The following is a 19,567-nucleotide window of genomic DNA, read 5'->3' on the forward strand; positions in this document are numbered from 1 at the left end:
CATCTGGTCCCATAGACTTGTGAGGATCCAGATGGCTCAGTAAATCACCAGCTATTTCCTCCTGGAATACAAGAGGCCTATTTGGGTTCCTATCTCTGTCGACCACCTCCAGACATGAGTTGTCCTGAGGGCCACCTGTCTTACTGGTAAAAACTGAGGCAAAGTAGGTATTAAGTACCTCAGCTTTCTCCTCATCTTTGTTAACTACATTTCCCTCAAAGTCCAACAGAGAATGGAGGTTTTCCTTGCCCCTCCTTTTGTTATTAACATATTTGAAGAAGGACTTTTTATTATCCCTGACAGAACTGGCCAAATTAACTTCAAATTGCACTTTTGTTTCCCTGATTTTTTTTCTGCATGATCTAGCTATTTCCATAAATTCTTCATAAGTAGCCAGCCCTTTTTTCCACAGTCGGTAAAGTCTCTTTTTATTTCTGATTTCACTCAGAATCTCCCTGTTTAGCCAAGCCGGTTGTCTTCCCCGCCGGCTAGCCTTTCGGCACACTGGTATAGCCTGTTCCTGTGCACTCAAAACCTCCTGCTTGAAGCATGTCCAACCCTCCTGGGCCCCCTTGTTTTTAAGCATTGTTTCCCAGGGTATGCTCTGAACTAGACTTCTGAATAGGCAAAAATCTGCCCTCCAGAAGTCCAGCGTAGAGGTTTTGTTAATGGTTCTCCCTGCATCTCTGAGTATTGAAAATGATATTATTTCATGGTCGCTATGCCCCAGGAGGCCTCCAACCACTACGTCTCCCACCAGCCCTTCTCTGTTTGTAAACAGTAGGTCCAGCGGGGTCTTGCCCCTGGTAGGCTCATTTACCAGCTGATGAAGGAAATTGTTCTCTATACACTCTAGGAACTTCCTAGACTGCGCATTCTGCACAGTATTGAGCTCCCAGCAGATATCCGGCAGGTTAAAGTCACCCACAAGAACAAGGGCCATCGATTTTGAGACATCTGCCAGCTGCTTGTAGAATAATTCATCTCCTTCATCGTCCTGGTTCGGCGGTCTATAACAGACACCCACGAGGATGTCAGCCTTGTTGAACTTCCCTCTGATTCTGGTCCACAGGCACTCAACCTTGTCACTGCTGACCTCAAGTTTAACAGAGTCGAGTGACTCTCTAACATATAAAGCCACCCCTCCACCTCTCCTACCCTGCCTATCTTTTCTGAAGAGCTTGTAGCCACACATAGCAGCACTCCAGTCATATGAGTCATCCCACCATGTTTCTGTGATGGCAATCATGTCATAGCTTTCCTGCTGCACGATGGCTTCCAGCTCCTCTTGTTTGTTGCCCATACTGCGTGCATTAGTGTACATGCACTTCAAGTGGGCTGCTGATTTCACTCTTAATTCGGGCTTTCCATCCTTAGGCTGATCTTTGGAGAGCCCAGTTTCAACCCCTTCCCCCTTCAAACCTAGTTTAAAGCCCTCCTGATCAGCCCTGCCAACTTATGGGCTATAGTCCTCCTGCTCTCCCTAGAAGCATGAAGCCCATCTGATTTGAGGAGACTAGGTACCATGGAGTTTGCCCCATGGTCAAAAAACCCAAAATTTTGACGGTGACACCAATCCTTAAGCCACCTGTTGATGAGATGGGCTTTTCTACTCCTCTCTTTATTTAGCTCCTCATCCATCCCAGATAGCACAGGAACTGAGGCAAATATCACTTGTGCTCCCGTCCCACGAACTGACCAACCCAGTGCTTTAAAGTCTTTTTTAATTATCTTGGTACTTCTTCTGTTGATGTCCTCGCTGCCAGGTTGGACTACTAACAGGGGATAGTAGTCTGAGGGCTGAATTAGCTCCAGAAGTCCTCTATTAATGTCCCTCACCCTGGCCCCAGGAAGGCAGCAGACCTCCCTGTGGGATGGGTCTGGGCGACATATAGGGCCCTCTGTTCCCCTCAGAAGGGTGTCGCCAACTACTATCACTCTTCTTTTTTTTTTTTCTTCTTACAGCTGCAGTTGTGATCCTTTTTGTAGACGAGGTCCATCCAGGGGGCTCTCCAGGTGGATCTTCTTGGCTGTCCTCTGCCTGATTTTCAGGGTCCAGGGCCTCATATCTGTTTGTTAAGGGTACCAAGGGTGGTGATGGGGTTCGAGAAAGTGTTCTTTTACCTCTCCAATCAGGGACCTGTTTCCATTCCCCCCCATCAATTAGATCTGCTCTATCTGCCTTATGGCAGGAGGGACAAGGCTTTGCCATCTCCTGTTGCACACCCTTAGGAGTCAAAAGAGTTTGACCCCACCAGTCAATTTCTTCTTCACTCTCCCTAATGCTCCTTAGTCTCTCCACCTCTTCCTTAAGCTCTGCTACTAGGCACAGTAAGTCATTGACCTGGTCACATCGTACGCAGGTGCCTCCCATACCATTCTGTGGTGCTAATGCCAGGCACAGACACTCTGCACAGCCAGAAGCCTGGGTGGCTGCATCCTTCTTGGCAGGTAGTGTCCATGTAGACACACTCTTTGTATTAATGGCAGCAACAGCTTTCCTTTTTCTAGAAACCATTACTACCCTTAGTTAAATTGGGGACAAGAAAACAAAATGAAACCCCGGACAAACTCACCTACAAGAGCTAGTTGTGCCCAGTCTACTTGCCCTGCCACACCCCAGTCTGTGTCACCAGCAACAAGTGAGAGGTCTAACAGCAAGAAGCGACAGAACCTCTGGACCCTACTGCACGGGCAGCCCCAGTCGCTGCAGCAGCACAGTGTGGGTGGTGCTCACCTGCCTCACAAGCACGTTCACCTCCCAGCGCCTGGTGGGCAGCGACGTGTCAATGCCCTCCCGGAGGCTTTTTCAAAGCAAGAGGGAGGGGTGTGACCCCCGTCACTGTGGTAACGGCCGCGCCACGTCAGCCAGCTCCGCAAGGGCTGCCGGGGACTCCCGTGTAGCGGAATCGAAAACGCGACCGGAAACCCCTCTCTTTACCTTCTCTTACCTCTGTAGCTTCGAGATTTCCCTCACGGCTCCGGCCGAGCTGGCTTCAGTCAACTGACCCGAGGAACTTCTTCCCCCTACGTGTAAGGTGAACTCCATCTGATGCCAATAAACCTGGTGCCGTGTAGGCCATCCCATTATCAAAAAAGCCAAAATTGTGGTGGTGACACCAAGCACAGAGCCATGTGTTAATCAAGTACACCCATCTGTTTCTTTTAAAGTCACTGCCCATGACCAGAAGAAGAGGAGCAAGAAGAAGAGCGGTCAACATTAACAACTGCACCCAGTGCAAAGGAGGAGAAATGTGAGTTTGAGAAAGAAGCTGAGGAGAAGATTGTGCCAGCAGTGTGTGGAAATGCATGAGAAGGAGCAAAGTGTCGGTGGAGAGCAGGAGCCAGAGCAGCCTGTGGCAGCAGAGGGGCTGGAGCCAGTGAGAAGGAGCAGCTCATCAGGCGTGAGGAGCAGGAACCAAGAGAGGAGGTGGCAGCAGCTGGTGTTCAGGAGAAGGTGAAGGAGAAAACAGCTGCAGAAGCGGATCAGGAAGGAAAAGTGGTGCAAGTGTCAGAAGATCTTGGTAAAAGGGAAACAAAAGCTGCAGAAGGAGGGAAAGAGAAGGAGGTGCCAGAGAAAGTCCTAAACCCAGACGAAATAAGTGCAGAAATATGTCCTGAAGAGGCCGTTGCAAAGAGGCCTCCAGGAGGGATCACTAATGAAGCTGAGCTGTTGTCTTCTCCAGAAATAGCTAAACGATGAGGCAGCCCTTTCAAGAAGCTCTTGACAGGCACTGGCTTCAAAAAACTGCCTTGGAAGAAGCCAAAGGCCAAAAGAAAAGAAGTTTATTTAAGGGAACAGGGTGAACCACATCAGGACTTATCAACATGAGAATCATTTAAAAGGTTACTGACCCCAAGGAAGAAATCCAAAGGTGTTCCTGGCAAGGCACCTGCCCAGAGAGAAGGAGAGATACTGGGTAACAAACAAGAGCTCCAGCCATCAGGAACAGTGAAACCTGCTACGAGAATAGAGTCTGCAGAAATTAATGCGACTGCTGGAAACACCAAAGACGTGCTGTTGACTTTGGAGATGCTGAAAGATGGACAAAGTCAGAATCCTTTACCAATTGTGACCAGCACTGAAGACCTTTCAAGGGGAAGTGTGAAAACTGCAGAAATCAACACTAGAACTAACTGTGACAGAAGATTAAACCAAAGACCCCCTAGACATAGACCCACCTAAATTAGGGGAAAACAAGGTTGGGCAGGTTATGGAAATCCCAGACCAACAGACAGGTCAGCAAACTTGCAGAGAAAGTGAGGAAGAACAATCTCTCCCTGCAGTGGAAGATGGGAAAACACAGACATGGGAGGATGAGAGTTGCCAAGAAGTGACTGTCAGAGACTGAAAATAATTGTCTCATGTATTGTGCCAAAAAACTGTTCCTCCAGCCTCAGGACTGTCAAAAGCTAAAAAGAATCATGCCTCAAATACTGTAGCAGGAGATAGGTCACTCAGGATAAGGTCACAAGGTGAATCGTGATTTACATACCAAGAACATGCTAAGGGGCCACAGACACAGGCCAGCTGGCTGACAGTAAGAGTTTGGGGACATGCTGGTGGGCACACAGCTCCACCTTCTGATACGCCCAGCATGGCACAAAAGGAAAAGCTGAGACCGTTCAGGATGGCCCAAAACTTGTCAATTTTTCACAATCACCCTCCCCTGCCCCCTCACAACTTTTCCATCTTTTTGCAATTACACCTCTGCAAAAGACAAAAGAAAACTTATGTAAGCAAGTGACCCAGAGGGCTATAAAAAGCTCACCTAAACCAGCACTGGCAGGGAACCCACCACCCTGAGGACCCCTCCACCCACCAGCCTCGCCGTGGGAACTGGACCAGACACCAGAGGACGCTGCGCTCCTGAACTACAAACCTCAGCATCCTCACTGCAGGACACTGGCCCCACATCATCAGACAAGTCCCATCATCCACGCTGTGGAGCCATATGAGTGGCAGGATCCATCACCTTTTCTTCCTTCCTGTCTCTGCTCTTTCCTTCTCTACTTCTCATTTTTCCTTCCCATATCCCTATTTATTTGCCTCTCTTTCTGTGCGTAGTGTAATAACATAAGGCTCACAACCCTACATGTGCTGCGAACTCCTTTATGTAATTCTCTTCTCTGTTAAGCTATTCACTAATTAGACCTAAGCAAGGTAAATCTTTTTGCTGCCAAATCATGTATAAATTGGGCTACGCTGCAAATTAAAAGGTGTGGCTTTTTTTTTTTTTAATGGGCCCTAAGTACTGTGTGTACTGTTTTGCAACCGAGGGGACCCATGAATCTGAATCACCTCTCCCCATGCCACTCATAGCTCTGGGCAGGATGTGACATCTTTTTGGCAGAGCTAGCAGGGTCCCCTTCTGTTGGAAGGTCCACTAGGAGTCACCAACTCTCTACCTCAGAGAAGGAGGCGTGGGGAGTTGGGAAAGGATCTCTCAGCTATACAAGCAGGGAGAGATCTAGAGGGTACCAACGCTCTACCTCGAGGAAAGAGGCGGGAGAGTTGGGAGGTGACCTTGTTAGCAAACGAAACACATAAGCACGGACGTAGTTATATGCGGTGCTTTTATTTCAGTGCTGGGAAACCAGGGGTTCGTACACAAAGCTGTTTTTCGACCACTGATTTGAACTCCACCACATTTATACAATTTGGTCACATACATATTCATTAGGTTTACAACGTATATATTGCATATTCACTAGATTCCACAACTATTTAACAATATCAATTACGACATCTTTGGAACTACTCTAAGCATGCACAGTGTCCTCTGGTGGTCGTTTAGGTGGTCTTCAGGATGAAATAAGTAGTCTTCTTCACTCGTGTCCTTTTCACCTCTTGTCACAGCACATGCGCACTATCCATATGCTCATTATAGAATCCTGTGAGACTCTTGGATGTGCATCCTACACTTTCAAGATAAGATAAGGACTAACTTTCAGCTCTCTATTCTCAAACTAAGATAAGAACCCGAATACAACTTGCAAAGCTTCAAGATGAGGTAAGAATCTTGGACACAGTTTACAGAACCGAATACAGCTTACAAAAAAACAGTTCAACTATAACAACCTCTAAGCATTTTTGCCAGGAGAGGTTCAAGGAGTAGGGAGCCATGGTGAACAGAAATGCTTGTTCTCGACTGCTTCCCCATTTTTGAGAAGCTGGAGGAGTACAAAGTATGCCTTGTCCCATCAGGAATGACCTGGGCTGATAGCAACTGGCATGACCCAAAAGCGGTGGCAGAAAGAATTACTAAACTTGCTAAAGAGAAAAAACTGTGGCGAGGAAAGTGAAAAGCCATAGTATGTGCTGTGCTGGGGCGGCCGTGGTGGCAGCTCAAAGGTCCAAGCAACTGGACAAACAAAGCAAGCAAGAAACTGTAAAGATCCTACAGGACCACTTAGCTGCAGATCGCAATACCACTCAGCGGCTCCTTGCAGCTCTGTCAGATGCATTAGACCGAGAAAAAAATCTTACGGTCTGAATTGGAATAATATGTGTGGGACTCAAACGACCAGACCAAATTTGATTCTGTTCTGGACAGTGAGCCCGAGTTTACCAGCCAGCACAAACGGCTGAGAAACAAGGTTTTAAACCCTTGTATCCAGCTAAAGAATTGGAAATTAGCCGGGGAGTATTTTACCACGAAAGTGGGCAAGCAACAATGAGGCTCCTCATTAAAATTGGATCTACTGATAACAGCCAAGCGGAGGCGGCTCTGCAAGTCAACACCCGAACAATACCATAGTCTGCGGCTGAATTATCAAAGATTCAGGAGAAATATAGTAGATTGGCTCAAGAAACAGAAACAGAATATGTTACTGGGATCAGTATTATTCAATGTATTAATCAATGATTTGGATGAGGGAACAGAATGACTGTCAGTTTGCTGATGACACCAAACTGGGAGGAGTGGCTGACACGCCGGAGGCTGTGCTGCCATCCAGAGACCTGACAGACTGGAGAGCTGGGGAAAAATTTAATGAAATAGAACAAGGGCAAGTGTAGAGTCTTGCATCGGGGTAGGAACAACCCCAGGTTCCAGTATAAGTTGGGGAATGACCTATTAGAGAGCAGTGTAGGTGAAAGGGACCCGGGGATCCTGGGCGACAGCAGGATGACCATGAGCCAGCACTGGGCCCTTTTGGCCAGGAAGGCCAATGGTAGCTGGGGTGTACGAGAAGAGGTATGGTCAGTAGGTCAGAGAGGTTCTCCTGCGCCTCTACTCTGCCCTGGGGAGACCACACCTGGAATATTGTGTCTAGTTGTGGCCCCTCAGTTCCAGCAGGACAGGGAACTGCTGGAGAGAGTCCAGTGCAGGGCAACAAAGATGCTGAAGGGAGTGGAGCATCTCCCGTGTGAGGAAAAGCTGAGGGAGCTGGGGCTCTGGAGCTGCAGAAGAGGAGACTGAGGGGTGACCTTATTAAGGGTTATCAATATATAAAGGGTGAGTGTCACGAGTGTGATAAAAGACCAAGACTCGGATAATTTGCCAAACAGGAGTCTGGTTTATTTAATATGAGAATTGAGGCAAGCAAACAGCGCTGGGTGCACGAAACAGTGCTGAGTGTGAGGGGAGCCCATGCTCACCAACAGGCACACCTCAGGTTTCTGACCACCTCCTTTTATTTCCTCGGCTAGCCCTTCTTGCACTCTGACTTTGTGTTTGGTTGTCACTAGTACTCTTCTCTCTTTCTCATTAGTGGTTGAAGAGTTTCTTCTTCCTCAGTTTCTTTGTGTGTAGTCTCCAGGTTGTTACTAAGGGATCTTTTCTACCCGGCTCCCCACCCTACCCCCATGGCAGCTGCCCCCAGACAAGCTCACCTTCTCCTTCACGTTAACCCCCCCCACACCTTTCCTATGCATGTGCATATGGTACAAAACAAGTTCAACAACTTTTTACATAATACTTAACTATATTTTCATTGTCTTCACAGCCCGTGACTTATTTGGTTATATCTGTAAACACTGAACATCTTATCAGCACGAATCACAACTGCATTTCTCACATGAGGATGGAGCCAGGCTCTTCTTGGTGACAATGATGGGACAAGGGGTAATGGGTGCAAACTGGAACACAGGAGGTTCCACTTAAATATGAGAAGAAACTTCTTCTCAGTGAGGGTGGCAGAGCCTGGAACAGGCTGCCCAGGGAGGTTGTGGAGTCTCCTTCTCTGCAGACATTGAAACCAGCCTGGACACCTTCCTGTGTAACCTCATCTGGGTGTTCCTGCTCCATGGGGGGATTGCACTGGATGAGCTTTCCAGGTCCCTTCAATCCCTGACATGCTGTGATTCTGTGTGTGATTCTGTGTGAGGAGAACGGGTCCACTGTGCCATAAAACCTCCGCACCATCTGTGGAGGCCCTGGCGGTGCCCAGAGGCTGGTTGAACACACTCTCGGAGGAACAGACATTTTGCCTCCGCGGGCACCGTGAGGCGACAGCTCATGGCGGTCTGCGCCCCCTTCCCGCCGAACTACAACTCCCGGCATGCCCCGCGCCGGCCGTGAGCGCGGGCGGCGGGAGGAGGCGGAGAGGCGGGAGGAGGAGGAGGAGCGGCCGGGGGATGTTGTCGCCGCCATCATGTACCACAGCAGCACGCAGAGGCGCCACTGGACCTTCCGCGATGAGGACGAGCTGGCGCGGAAGCGGGCCGAGGCCAACCGCAAGTACCGCAGCAAAGCGGCGGCGAGCGGGAAGGTGCGAGGATCGGGGGGAGGTGGTGAAGGGGAGAGCGGCCCCGGCGCTCCCTGCGGCTCTGAGGGGAGGACATGGCGGGAGTGCCGGAGCGCAGCCCTCAGTCCGGCCCCGCTGGGCTTTCTCCTCAAGGTCCAGCCGACCGACCCCGTTCTCCTGGAGCCTCACGAGGAGCTAGCGATCTGCAAGTACTACGAGAAGCGGCTGCTGGATTTCTGCGCAGTGTTCAAGCCGGCCATGCCGAGATCCGTGGTGGTGAGCGGCCGGTCCTGCCCCCCCGGGAGGGTTCGCGTGGCTGTGGATGGGGCTGCAGGGCTTTCCCCGCTCCGTGTCTCTGGTTCCATCGCATGCTGCTTGCGTGTCTTGTTCATTTTTTTGAGGCGAAACTTGTTTACTTTGAGGGTGCCAGAGCCCTGGAGCAGGCTGCCCAGAGAGGTTGTGGAGTCTCCTTCCTGGAGACATTCAAACCCACCTGGACATGATCCTGTGCGATCTGCTCTGGTGAACCTGCTTTAGCAGATGGGTTGGACTGGATGATCTCCAGAGGTCCTTTCCAACCTTAGCCATTCTGTGATTCTTGAGAGCATGGATATCTTTCCCAGTTTTTTGTCTCCAGTGCTGCAGCCCGTGTTTTAGACCGCTTTTTGTCTCTTTAAGATAACCGCAATAATTTCAAAAACAGGGAGTTATTTCTCAGTTTTGTCTGTTTCTTACGACTGTTACACTAGCATGGATGTGCCACTGTACTCGGCACTGGTGTGGCCCCACCTTGAATCCTGTGTTTAGTTTTGGGCCCCTTATCATAAGAAGGACTTAGGTGTACTAGAGAGAGTGCAGAGGAGGTGACGAAGCTGGTGAGGGGCCTGGAGCACAAGTGTGACGAGGAGCAGCTGAGGGAGCTGGGGCAGTTCAGCCTGGAGAACAGGAGGCTGAGGGGAGAGACCTTATTGCTGTCTGCAACTACCTGAAAGGAGGTTGTAGCATGGAGGGTGTTGGTCTCTTCTCCCAAGTAGCAAGTGATAGGACAAGAGAAAATGGCCTCAGGTTGTGCCAGGAGAGGTTTAGATTGAACAACAGGAAAAATTTCTTCCCGGAAAGGGCTGTCAGGGATTGGAACAGGCTGCCCAGGGAAGTGTTGGAGTCACCATCTCTGGAGGGGTTTAAAAGGCGTTTAGACGAGGTTCTTAGGGACATGGTTTAGTGCTAGAGTTAGGTTAGGTTAGAGTTGGACTCGATGATCCTGAGGGTCTCTTCCAACTGAAATGATTCTATGACTTTTAACTGTTTTCTTTCCCTTAAGTAAAGAGTAGAAACAAACATAGTGCTGTATGGATACAGTAAAATTATCTCACTGTAGCTAAGGGAGGCAGTTCCAAACCTGGGCTGTCATACAGTTGTTTCTCACACTTGTTGCTTGCTGGGACACAGTGCAATCCACTTCAGGCATCTGTGCTGGCAGTAACCTAGCTCACAAAGGAAAAAAAAATCTTTGAGCTGAGTTATCTTGAACGCAGAAGAGCGCATTTCGGGAGAGAGAGAGTGAGGACTTACAGCGGAAGCAGGGAATTAAATTGTGCTTCATTTGTCACCTGCACCTGATGTGTAACCCTGATTGTCCCTTCTCAGCCCTTCGTTTTTCTGGCATGTGTGGTCAGTCACGGAGATTAACAGTATCTTGTCGGCAGATGTTTGAAATGTAGCAGCAGGCTGATGTTACATGCTCTGTGGAGCCACAGTTGCATTTCAGAAGTGGCCCCTGTGGAATGTGTGTGTTGGAGCAGACTCACCAAGTAGTGGTTTTGGACAGCATCTGTTTTCATGCTGATGGTGTTCAGACCAGCTTGGAAATTTGACACAGACTGCAGTAAAAAGTCAAATGTCTTGGCTGGGGTTACTCACAACTTTCAGGATAATTTTTTCACCCTTTGTTTTTTTAAGTTTCATTTAAATATCAGATTTTTCTTACGAAGATATTGTAGGGATTTTGAGCATTTTCTTCATAAATATGTCTAAAAATGGAGGAAAAGATATCCAACCCACCATTTTGTAGGGCTCTTGCAGGCATAAATGTATTAAACTTGGATATTTTCTTGTATTAGAAATGGCATGGCATTGTCTGCATCTTGGTGCTTTAGTGTGTCGTATATGTCCATAGTATGTCTTCAGACTTGCCTGTTCTGTATTGTGGTTTAATTTTTGAAATTTATTAAATTTTTTTCTTAATCCATTTTTGCTTCTGTACTTACTTTTCCCTTCCCCTTTTTTCATTTAGGGAACAGCTTGCATGTATTTCAAACGCTTTTACCTCAATAACTCAGTGATGGAGTATCATCCTCGGATAATAATGTGAGTTATCAGTGTACCATAAGTTATTCTATCGAGTGGACATTGGAGCTATAATCTTGATATCTGTATAAAGATTTGAAAAGATGAGAAAGGAATTCTATGAGCTTAAAGATGAGTAAAAACAACTTATGGTCACTTTCTGTTTCCATTTGGAGGTTGGCTGTGTTCGAAACATAGTGTTTTGAAGATATGCATTTTCTAAACAAAACACTTGATAAAAGATGGATGCTACATAAGTCAACTGTTTCCTTTTTTTTTCCCTTCTCAAGGCTAACATGTGCATTTTTGGCCTGTAAAGTAGATGAATTTAATGTGTCCAGTGTCCAGTTTGTTGGTAACCTTCGAGAAAGCCCTCTTGGACAGGAAAAGGCTCTTGAACAAATACTGGAATATGAACTTCTGCTTATTCAGCAGCTGAACTTCCATCTTATCGTCCACAATCCATACAGGCCATTTGAGGGATTTCTAATCGATTTGAAGGTAGTATTGTTTTACGTGCTACATACTCCATATACTAATGTAATTCAGATCTCTCATGGGTTGTGTTAGAAAACTGTATTTCCTTTTGTGCCTGAGATCTTAAAGATGTAGTTTCTAAAGTGAAAAGCAAATATCTGAAAGGAAATTAGTTTAATTGTGGCCTTTAGGCACCTTAGATTACTTTTGGAATAAGAAGATGGCCTGCTATTTTTTTGCTTTACTATTGAATTGTGAGCTCACGAACCAGAAGACAAGGAGCAGCTACTTACTTTCCTAAATACTTATTTTTCAGACTCGTTATCCAATGCTGGAGAATCCTGAGGTTTTGAGGAAGACAGCTGATGACTTTCTCAATCGAGTGGCTCTGACAGATGCGTATCTGCTCTTTACTCCCTCACAGATAGCTCTCGCTGCCATATTATCTAGTGGATCAAGAGCAGGAATTAATATGGAAAGGTAGTTCTTTCTTCTTTGTTATAGGTATGATTTAAAGAGTTTGCTTCTTGTATAAAAATGTTTTGTTCTAGACTTTCTTAACTAGTAGAACTGTATTTACTGATTGTTAAGACTCCAATATGTTCTGTAAGTATGTTTCAAAACTGAAGCGGTACTGTCTTTTTTTCCATTTTCAACAAGTGGGCAATAAATGCAATTAGTTGGTGTCTGTTTTTTATATTCCTTTGGAAGAAGGACAAAAAATTTTCAAACTGGTGACTTTGCCCTAATTAGAACAGCATAGGACTTTCAGGCTCACCTTGAAGATGAGAGTGAAGTGGAAATACGGTAGAAACGAGGAGTATGAAATACGTAAAGAATCACTTAAAGGAAAAAAAAAACTTGAGGTATCTAAAGTTACAGAGTGAGATGTGCGGTGCACGTGAAGACTAGGTGCTGCATTTGGTGGAAACAGACTAATGATAAGGTGCTGTTTTAAATCAGCCCCTTAATTCCTTTCTGTGGTCTAGCCATGGGTGTTTACAAAGGCATTATCCAACGCTTTGGTATCATTGCTGAAATGTGTGATTTGTTTGTTTATTTAAGGACAAAACATACTCTTCAGAAAAAGGAAGGAGGTAGTTGCTGTAAGTATCTGTATCTGGAGTGCTTCAATCACATGACTCTCCATGTGAGCGTTTTGTGTTTAGAGTGTAAAGCCTTTGCTGTTCTGAGAGGACAGTTAACCCTGGAGAGCAGGGCTGTCAAACTCATTTTCACCGGGGGACACATCATCCTCGCGGTTGTCTTGAAAGGGCCAGATGTAATTTTCAGGTTGTATAAGTGTAAGAGTAGCTACATCTATACATCTGCTGTAGAGGATACTCCCACACTGTCTTGTTCTTGTGGAACAAGAGGGATTTGAATAGTCTTTGGATTTTTGTATTTTATCCATAAGTGTACTTCTAGCAAGGCATACAACTACTTGGTTGTTGTAGATCTTGGTGAGGATTGTTACTTGTGTGTGCTGGAATTTTACCCAGGTGTTGTGTGTGTGTGTGTGTGTGTGTGTGTGTGTGTGTGTGTGTGTGTGTGTGTGTGTGTTAATGTTCTTTGAGGACAGAGGAAGGGCCTGAGAGACTCTACAAGATGGAATTTTGGATTTGCTTTCAGCTGCCAAAGGACTCAGTTTCATCTTGCAAGCTTTGCTGTCTGTTGGTCTATCTGAAGACCACTCTTCTGTATGTAGTATTTGCTTTTCCAGCAGTCTTACTGTGCAATAGTGTGATGTTAGTATGACCCTTCATGAAAACCTAACTGTGAGTTGTCTTTACTCAGTAAGACTTACTCAAAAATATTTCATTCTGCAGTGTTAGAACTTTGGTTCCATACATAGCCAGGGGATACTTTTGTCATGTTCTTACAGAAGAAGAATGTTGCAAGTGACAGATTTGCTTCTCTATCACTTTATAGTACTTGTGCAACCAAAGTGTTCTTGCTAAGTCTGATCATAACAGATGTAAGTAATAAATAATACACATTTTATTAATTAATGGTAGCTGCCACAAATAGTTATTTTAATAACTGTAATAAGTTATAGTAAGTTATTTTAATAATTTATTCCCCCATGTTTCTTTGCAGTTATTTATCAGAAACTCTTTCGCTGAAAGAAAACAGAACATCCTTAGCCGCACTACTAGATGGCATGAAATGTAAGTAAACATTGGAAAAATGTGATAAACAGTATCTCTAAAGGAAGAAAAACAGCGTTTTCCAAACAACAAAAGCTTTAAGCAGAAAGGTGTGCTTCAAGTAGTTTTTTTCACCTCCAGGCACAAATAATTTAAGTAAAATGTGGGCATGTGGATACAGGGGGAGAAGACACTCAGAGTTACTTTCCTGTGGTATGAACAAATTAAATTAAATGGCAAAGGGCCTGGCGTTTTTCAGAACGTAAGTGCTATGGTCAAGTGCTAGCAACTGCCTCAGAAGTGAGAAATCTGTTTTGGGAATGAGATAATGATTTTTGTAAGTGAGGTTGAAATTACTCTTTCACTGGTCGAAGCAGTAAAGGTTGAGGGCTGCCTGGGTTGCAGTGACCACGAGATGGTGGAGTTCAGCATCTCGTGTGGCAGGAACAGAATAGCAAGTAGAATTGCAACCCTGGACTTCAGCAGGGCTAACTTTGGCCTTTTCAAGCAATTGCTGGGGGAAATCCCATGGGCAAGACTGCTTGAAGGAAAAGGGGCCCAAGATAGCTGGGTGGCATTCAGAGATTGCTTCTTCCATGCTCAGGATCAGAGCATCCCCAGGCGTAGGAAGTCAAGGAAGGGAGCCAGGAGGCCTGCGTGGTTGAATAGGGATCTGTTGGGTATGCTCAAGCAGAAGAGGAGAGTTTACAGGTCATGGAGGCAGGGGCTGGCCACTTGGGAGGAATATAAGGCTGCTGTTAGAGGATGTAGGAAGGCAGCTAGGATAGCCAAGGCCTCCTTAGAATTACAGCTGGCGAGAGGGGTCAAGGACAGCAAAAAGAACTTTTTCAAATACATAGCAGATAAAACTAATACCAGAGGCAATGTAGGCCCACTGATGAATGGGGTGGGTGCCCTGGTGGCAGAAGATACAGAGAAGGCAGAATTACTGAATGCCTTCTTTGTCTCTGTCTACTCTGCCGGAGGCTGTCCTGGGGAGCCCCGTACCCCTGAGACCCCGGATGAAGCCAGGTCAATGGAGGAGTTTGCTTTAGTTGATGAGGACCGGGTTAGGGAGCAATTAAATAGTCTGGACATTCATAAATCCATGGGTCCAGATGGGATGCATCCGCGGGTGCTGAGGGAGCTGGCTGAAGTAATTGCTGGACCGCTCTCCATCATCTTTGCCAAGTCTTGGGAAACGGGAGAGGTGCCCGAGGATTGGAGGAAAGCAAATGTCACTCCAGTCTTCAAAAAGGGCAAGAAGGAGGACCCGGGTAATTATAGACCGGTCAGCCTCACCTCTGCCCTGGGAAAGTAATGGAACAGCTTGTCCTTGGTGCCATCTCAAGGCATATCAAGGATAAGAGGGTTATTAGGGGCAGTCAGCATGGCTTTACCAAGGGTAGGTCATGCTTGACCAACCTCATAGCCTTTTATGAGAATGTAACAAGGTGGATGGATGATGGCAGAGCGGTGGATGTGGTCTACCTTGACTTCAGTAAAGCCTTTGACACAGTCTCCCACAGCATCCTCACAGCTAAGTTGAGGAGGTGTGGTCTAGACAATAGAGTAGTGAGGTGGGTTGCAAACTGGCTTAGGGAGAGAAGCCAGAGAGTGGTAGTCAATGGTGCGGAGTCTAGTTGGAGGCCAGTATCTAGTGCAGTGCCTCAGGGGTCAGTGCTGGGGCCAATATTATTCAATATATTCATTAACGATTTGGACGAGGGAATTGAGTGTACTATCAGCAAGTTTGCTGATGACACCAAGCTGGGAGGAGTGGCTGACACGCCGGAGGGCTGTGCTGCCATCCAGCGGGACCTGGAGAGGCTGGAGAGTTGGGCGGGGAATAACCTAATGAAATTTAACAAGGGCAAGTGTAGCGTCCTGCACCTGGGCAGGAACAACCCCAGGTTCCAGTATAGGTTGGGAAATTACATATTAGAGAGCAGTGTAGGGGAAAGGGACCTGGGGGTCCTGGTGGACAACAGGATGACCATGAGCCAGCACTGTGCCCTTGTGGCCAGGAAGCCAATGGCATCCTGGGGTGTATTAGAAGGGGGGTGGTTAGTAGATCGAGAGAGGTCCTCCTTCCCCTCTACTCCGCCCTGGTGAGACCACATCTGGAATATTGTGTCCAGTTCTGGGCCCCTCAGTTCAAGAAGGACAGGGAACTGCTGGAGAGGGTCCAGCGTAGGGCAACCAAGATGATTAAGGGAGTGGAGCACCTCCCTTATGAAGAAAGGCTGAGGGAGCTGGGTCTCTTTAGTTTGGAGAAGAGGAGACTAAGGGGGGACCTTATTAATGTTTATAAATATATAAAGGGTGAGTGCCATGGGGATGGAGCCAGACTCTTCTCGGTGGCAAACAATGATAGGACAAGGGGCAATGGGATCAAGCTGGAACACAAGAGGTTCCACTTAAATTTGAGAAGAAACTTCTTCTCAGTAAGGGTGACAGAGCACTGGAACAGGCTGCCCAGGGAAGTGGTGGAGTCTCCTTCTCTGGAGACATTCAAAACCCGCCTGGACATGTTCCTGTGCGACCTCACCTAGGTGTTCCTGCACAGCAGGGGGATTGGACTAGATGATCTTTTGAGGTCCCTTCCAATCCCAAACATACTGTGATACTGTGATACTGTGATACTGTGTCTTAGAAATCACAGTTTCAGGCAAAAGCCTGCACAAAGCTACTTCCACCACCAGAGGGTACCTTTTATAAGCTAAACAGTTAGAGTTAAGTGATCTGCCAGGATATATACTTCACTTCTGTTTTGCAGCTATAGACATTTCAAAAGATGTCTGTTTTTGCTACTGTGGGAAATATATGGTACCAAGAATGCTAGGATGGTTCAACTAAGATAATGGGGAATGTACTACACTGGTTACTACTTTTTTAAGTAAACAAAAAGGCTGGGATATTAAGTTACTAGTAAGCAGTTATTTAATACTTTAAGCTAATGCTCCCATTTATAATGGGAGCGTGTTAGAGTTAAAAATGCGGTCCTTTGGCTTAGCTTACTTCTGTAGTGAATGTACCATACAAATCACAGGGTCTAAAAATTCAATTTAAATTGAAATCATAAAACTTAAGATGCTCTTGCCTTTCTCTTCCTGCTTACAAGTCCAGTCTTCAGGTGTCCATTGCTGAGATGCAAAGGGAATGCTGGGATCACTTATTCTTCACTTGCATTATTCTGGAAAGTAGCATTAGTCCAAAGGCAGCTCTTGTGTAAACATATGATGGCTGTAAGGAAGTTTTCAAGCACCTGTAAATGGGTAGTTTTACAGAGAACTGGTGGTAGGGGAGAAAGTCTTGTTTCTTGAGGGTAGCTGTACATCTAACTTGCATTATCATGACTGAAACAAATCTTTGACTTTTTTTTTTTAAGTCTGAGATACAGTGCCGAATACAAAAATTACCTGTGTATTTTGAAGCTTGTTAGCAGAGTGAGTTCTACATTTGTTATAATTTGCATTGAGGAGATCCAGAATCAATGATGCCAGCGACTTGTTGCAGTGTAGTTCTTTGTGCTCAGCTTGTGCTGTACCTTGATGTTAGCTAGAATTAATCCTTGGATGTAAGACAGTAGTTAAGTCTTACATATGTAATCTTTGATCCTCTAAAGTTTGAGTGCTATGTGGGATTAAAGTTTTGTAAGCAAGCATTTTGGGATGAGTTAATACTTTGAATGTCTAATGCTTACTTTGACAAATATAAGGATTTTACTTCCTAAGCTTTCTGTCTCAGCTGTTTGCAATATGTTGCATGTTGCCTTGTAGTGTCTTTTGAGTCTGTTTAAAACCCAGATACAATGTTTTCAAAACCTTACTGAGATCTGGACTGCCAGACTTAGATTTCTTAGATTCTGTTTTTTCTCTGTGTACCCTTTTTTTTTTTTTTTTTTTTTTTTTTTTTGTGTAGGTTAGGTTTTTTTTCTAGTAGAAGCTGCTTGAAAATGTATACTGTGTGCCTGTCATGATGAGGGAAGGGAGGGTAAACTGTTGGCTCAAGCTAAACTATGCAGGTTAAGCAATAATGGTAGCCATACTAGTGATTGATAAGCTTGTGTAATTCACGGGGTAGAGGAGAAATTCTTTAATTTGCTTAGAGCTGTGTTGTTGTCACTGTAGGCATGAAAAATCTCATAAAGAAATATGAGCTGCCAAGGCCTGAAGAAGTTGCTGCTCTAAAACAGAAACTGGAGAAGTGTCACAGCTCAGAGCTTTCACTTAACACAAACCCGTAAGTAGATACTTACTCTTCATGTTAAACTTCTGCCTTTTTTATTGCAGTTGAAACACTAATGTTATCTGCTCTGTGCAAGTGATTGAAAACATCTGAATGTACACAGAAGGATGTGTTCACATGCTTCACTGTGTGAGCATCTGCTGGAAGCTGAGAAGCAACACTCGGAGTCGTGCTTTCAGTAGTGCTGATTTGCACTGCAAGCTGTAATATTGATTACTTTGTAGCACAGAACTGGAATCCCAGGTGGCTTCTAGGGTCTGGCCACTTGTTGACATATGCAACAAGAATCAAAGGCTTTAAAATCATGTGATTAAAACTAGAATTGTGTAAAGGGTTAATGTTTTCTTAAGTCTTATGTGGATGGCAAAGGACTTCCTGTTTTTTATTTCTTTTCTGCCCTTTTCCCTTTAGTACCCACTGTGAACTTCCAGCAAACTGTTAGTTGAGGCTTCAGTTGTTTTTTATGTCCCAGATATGTCCATAATCTAATCTTGTGGCTGAATAAAGAGAGTCTGACTCTTAAAAAAGTACCTAAACACTTAACTTTCTCTGGCTGGGGTTAGGAAGAAGAGGAAAGGTTATGAAGATGATGAATATGTTGCAAAGAAACCTAAAATGGATGAGGTCAGTAAACCTGTTGTACTTTTTTTTTTTCATTTTGCCAAGACATAAGTGACATAGCTGAGACAAACTGCTGCATCTTTTCAAATTCTTCTGTGTGTTGCTCACAGAATCTTTTAAACTTTTCTTTAAAAATGACCCAGGGCTTGTACTGGCCTGTGGTTGAGAGTGCTCTAAAAACTCCTGTCTGTTGTGGAGAGAGGCTATAATGTCACTCTAGAATCTAAAAAATTATTTGAACAAAACTATAATAAAATCAGCATTGACAGTATGTTTTCATAATATGTGGAACCTCAAGCAAGACCCTGAGCACACTGGGTAATATTTCTTAGGAGGGGCATGCAAGAAATGTTTTAAATGAACCCAGGAATCAAAGTTCAGTTGGAGTCTTACAACAGACTGGGGCATACTTAAAGAAACTCCTTTAACTGTGCTCATGTTCAGCAGCGTGAGCAAAATGGGGAGTATAAGGAAAGGAAATACCCTTTCACATTGTTCAGCAATTGTTTGCCATGACCTTATGTCAGGCAGGTCATGAGAAGCTGAAGGGGAACTTAACAAACATGCATTTCATCAAGTGACTTCTGTGTAGGCCTTGGGTGAATTCCTGTTTCCAGTCTGAGCCAGCCTGCTAAGTCAGCCAGGCCTGACAATGCTCCTGGGTGTCAGAATAGGCTGTCCAGGGTAGGCATGATCCCCGTTCTGCTCTGTGCTTTTTTCCTATGCAGATCATAGAATCACAGAACGGTTTGGGTTGAAGGGACCTTCCCAGTTCCCCCAGTGCCACCCCTGCCATGAGCAGGGACACCTTCACCAGCTCAGGTTGCTCAGAGCCCCATCCAGCCTGGCCTGGGGTGTCTCCAGGGGTGGTTCATCCACCACCTCTCTGGCCAACCTGGGACAGGCTCTCATCACCTTCAGAGAAAACAGTTTCTTCCTCATGTCCAGCCTGAATCTCCCTTCCTTTAGCTGCCTTGGCAGAATGCTCCTGTGTCAAGTAGTATGGACAAGCAATTTATATCAAACTGTAT

General features: G+C 45.7%; 1 protein-coding gene across 4 annotated transcripts in view; it reads left to right on the plus strand.

The window, feature by feature from the left end:
- The first annotated feature begins 8,577 nt into the window (after positions 1-8,577).
- CCNH (cyclin H) overlaps positions 8,578-19,567 on the plus strand; it is a 185,976-nt gene continuing 174,986 nt past the window's right edge. For 3 of the 4 annotated variants that reach the window (XR_014186145.1, XR_014186146.1, XM_082074275.1), the window contains exons 1-7: positions 8,578-8,967; positions 10,985-11,058; positions 11,328-11,538; positions 11,831-11,994; positions 13,615-13,685; positions 17,798-17,909; positions 18,479-18,539. Coding sequence is in view for 2 of the 4 variants with exons in the window: in XM_082074275.1 (XP_081930401.1) it covers positions 8,599-8,967; positions 10,985-11,058; positions 11,328-11,538; positions 11,831-11,994; positions 13,615-13,685; positions 17,798-17,909; positions 18,479-18,539 (1,062 nt within the window). In the remaining 2 variants the exon portion in view is untranslated. The remainder of the gene's footprint in view (positions 8,968-10,984; positions 11,059-11,327; positions 11,539-11,830; positions 11,995-13,614; positions 13,686-17,797; positions 17,910-18,478; positions 18,540-19,567) is intronic. The other variant, XM_082074276.1, reaches the window with a different exon arrangement.

This window comes from Streptopelia decaocto (genome assembly GCF_964273445.1).
Source record: "Streptopelia decaocto genome assembly, chromosome: Z".
In the NCBI taxonomy this organism is placed as follows: Eukaryota; Metazoa; Chordata; class Aves; order Columbiformes; family Columbidae; genus Streptopelia; species Streptopelia decaocto.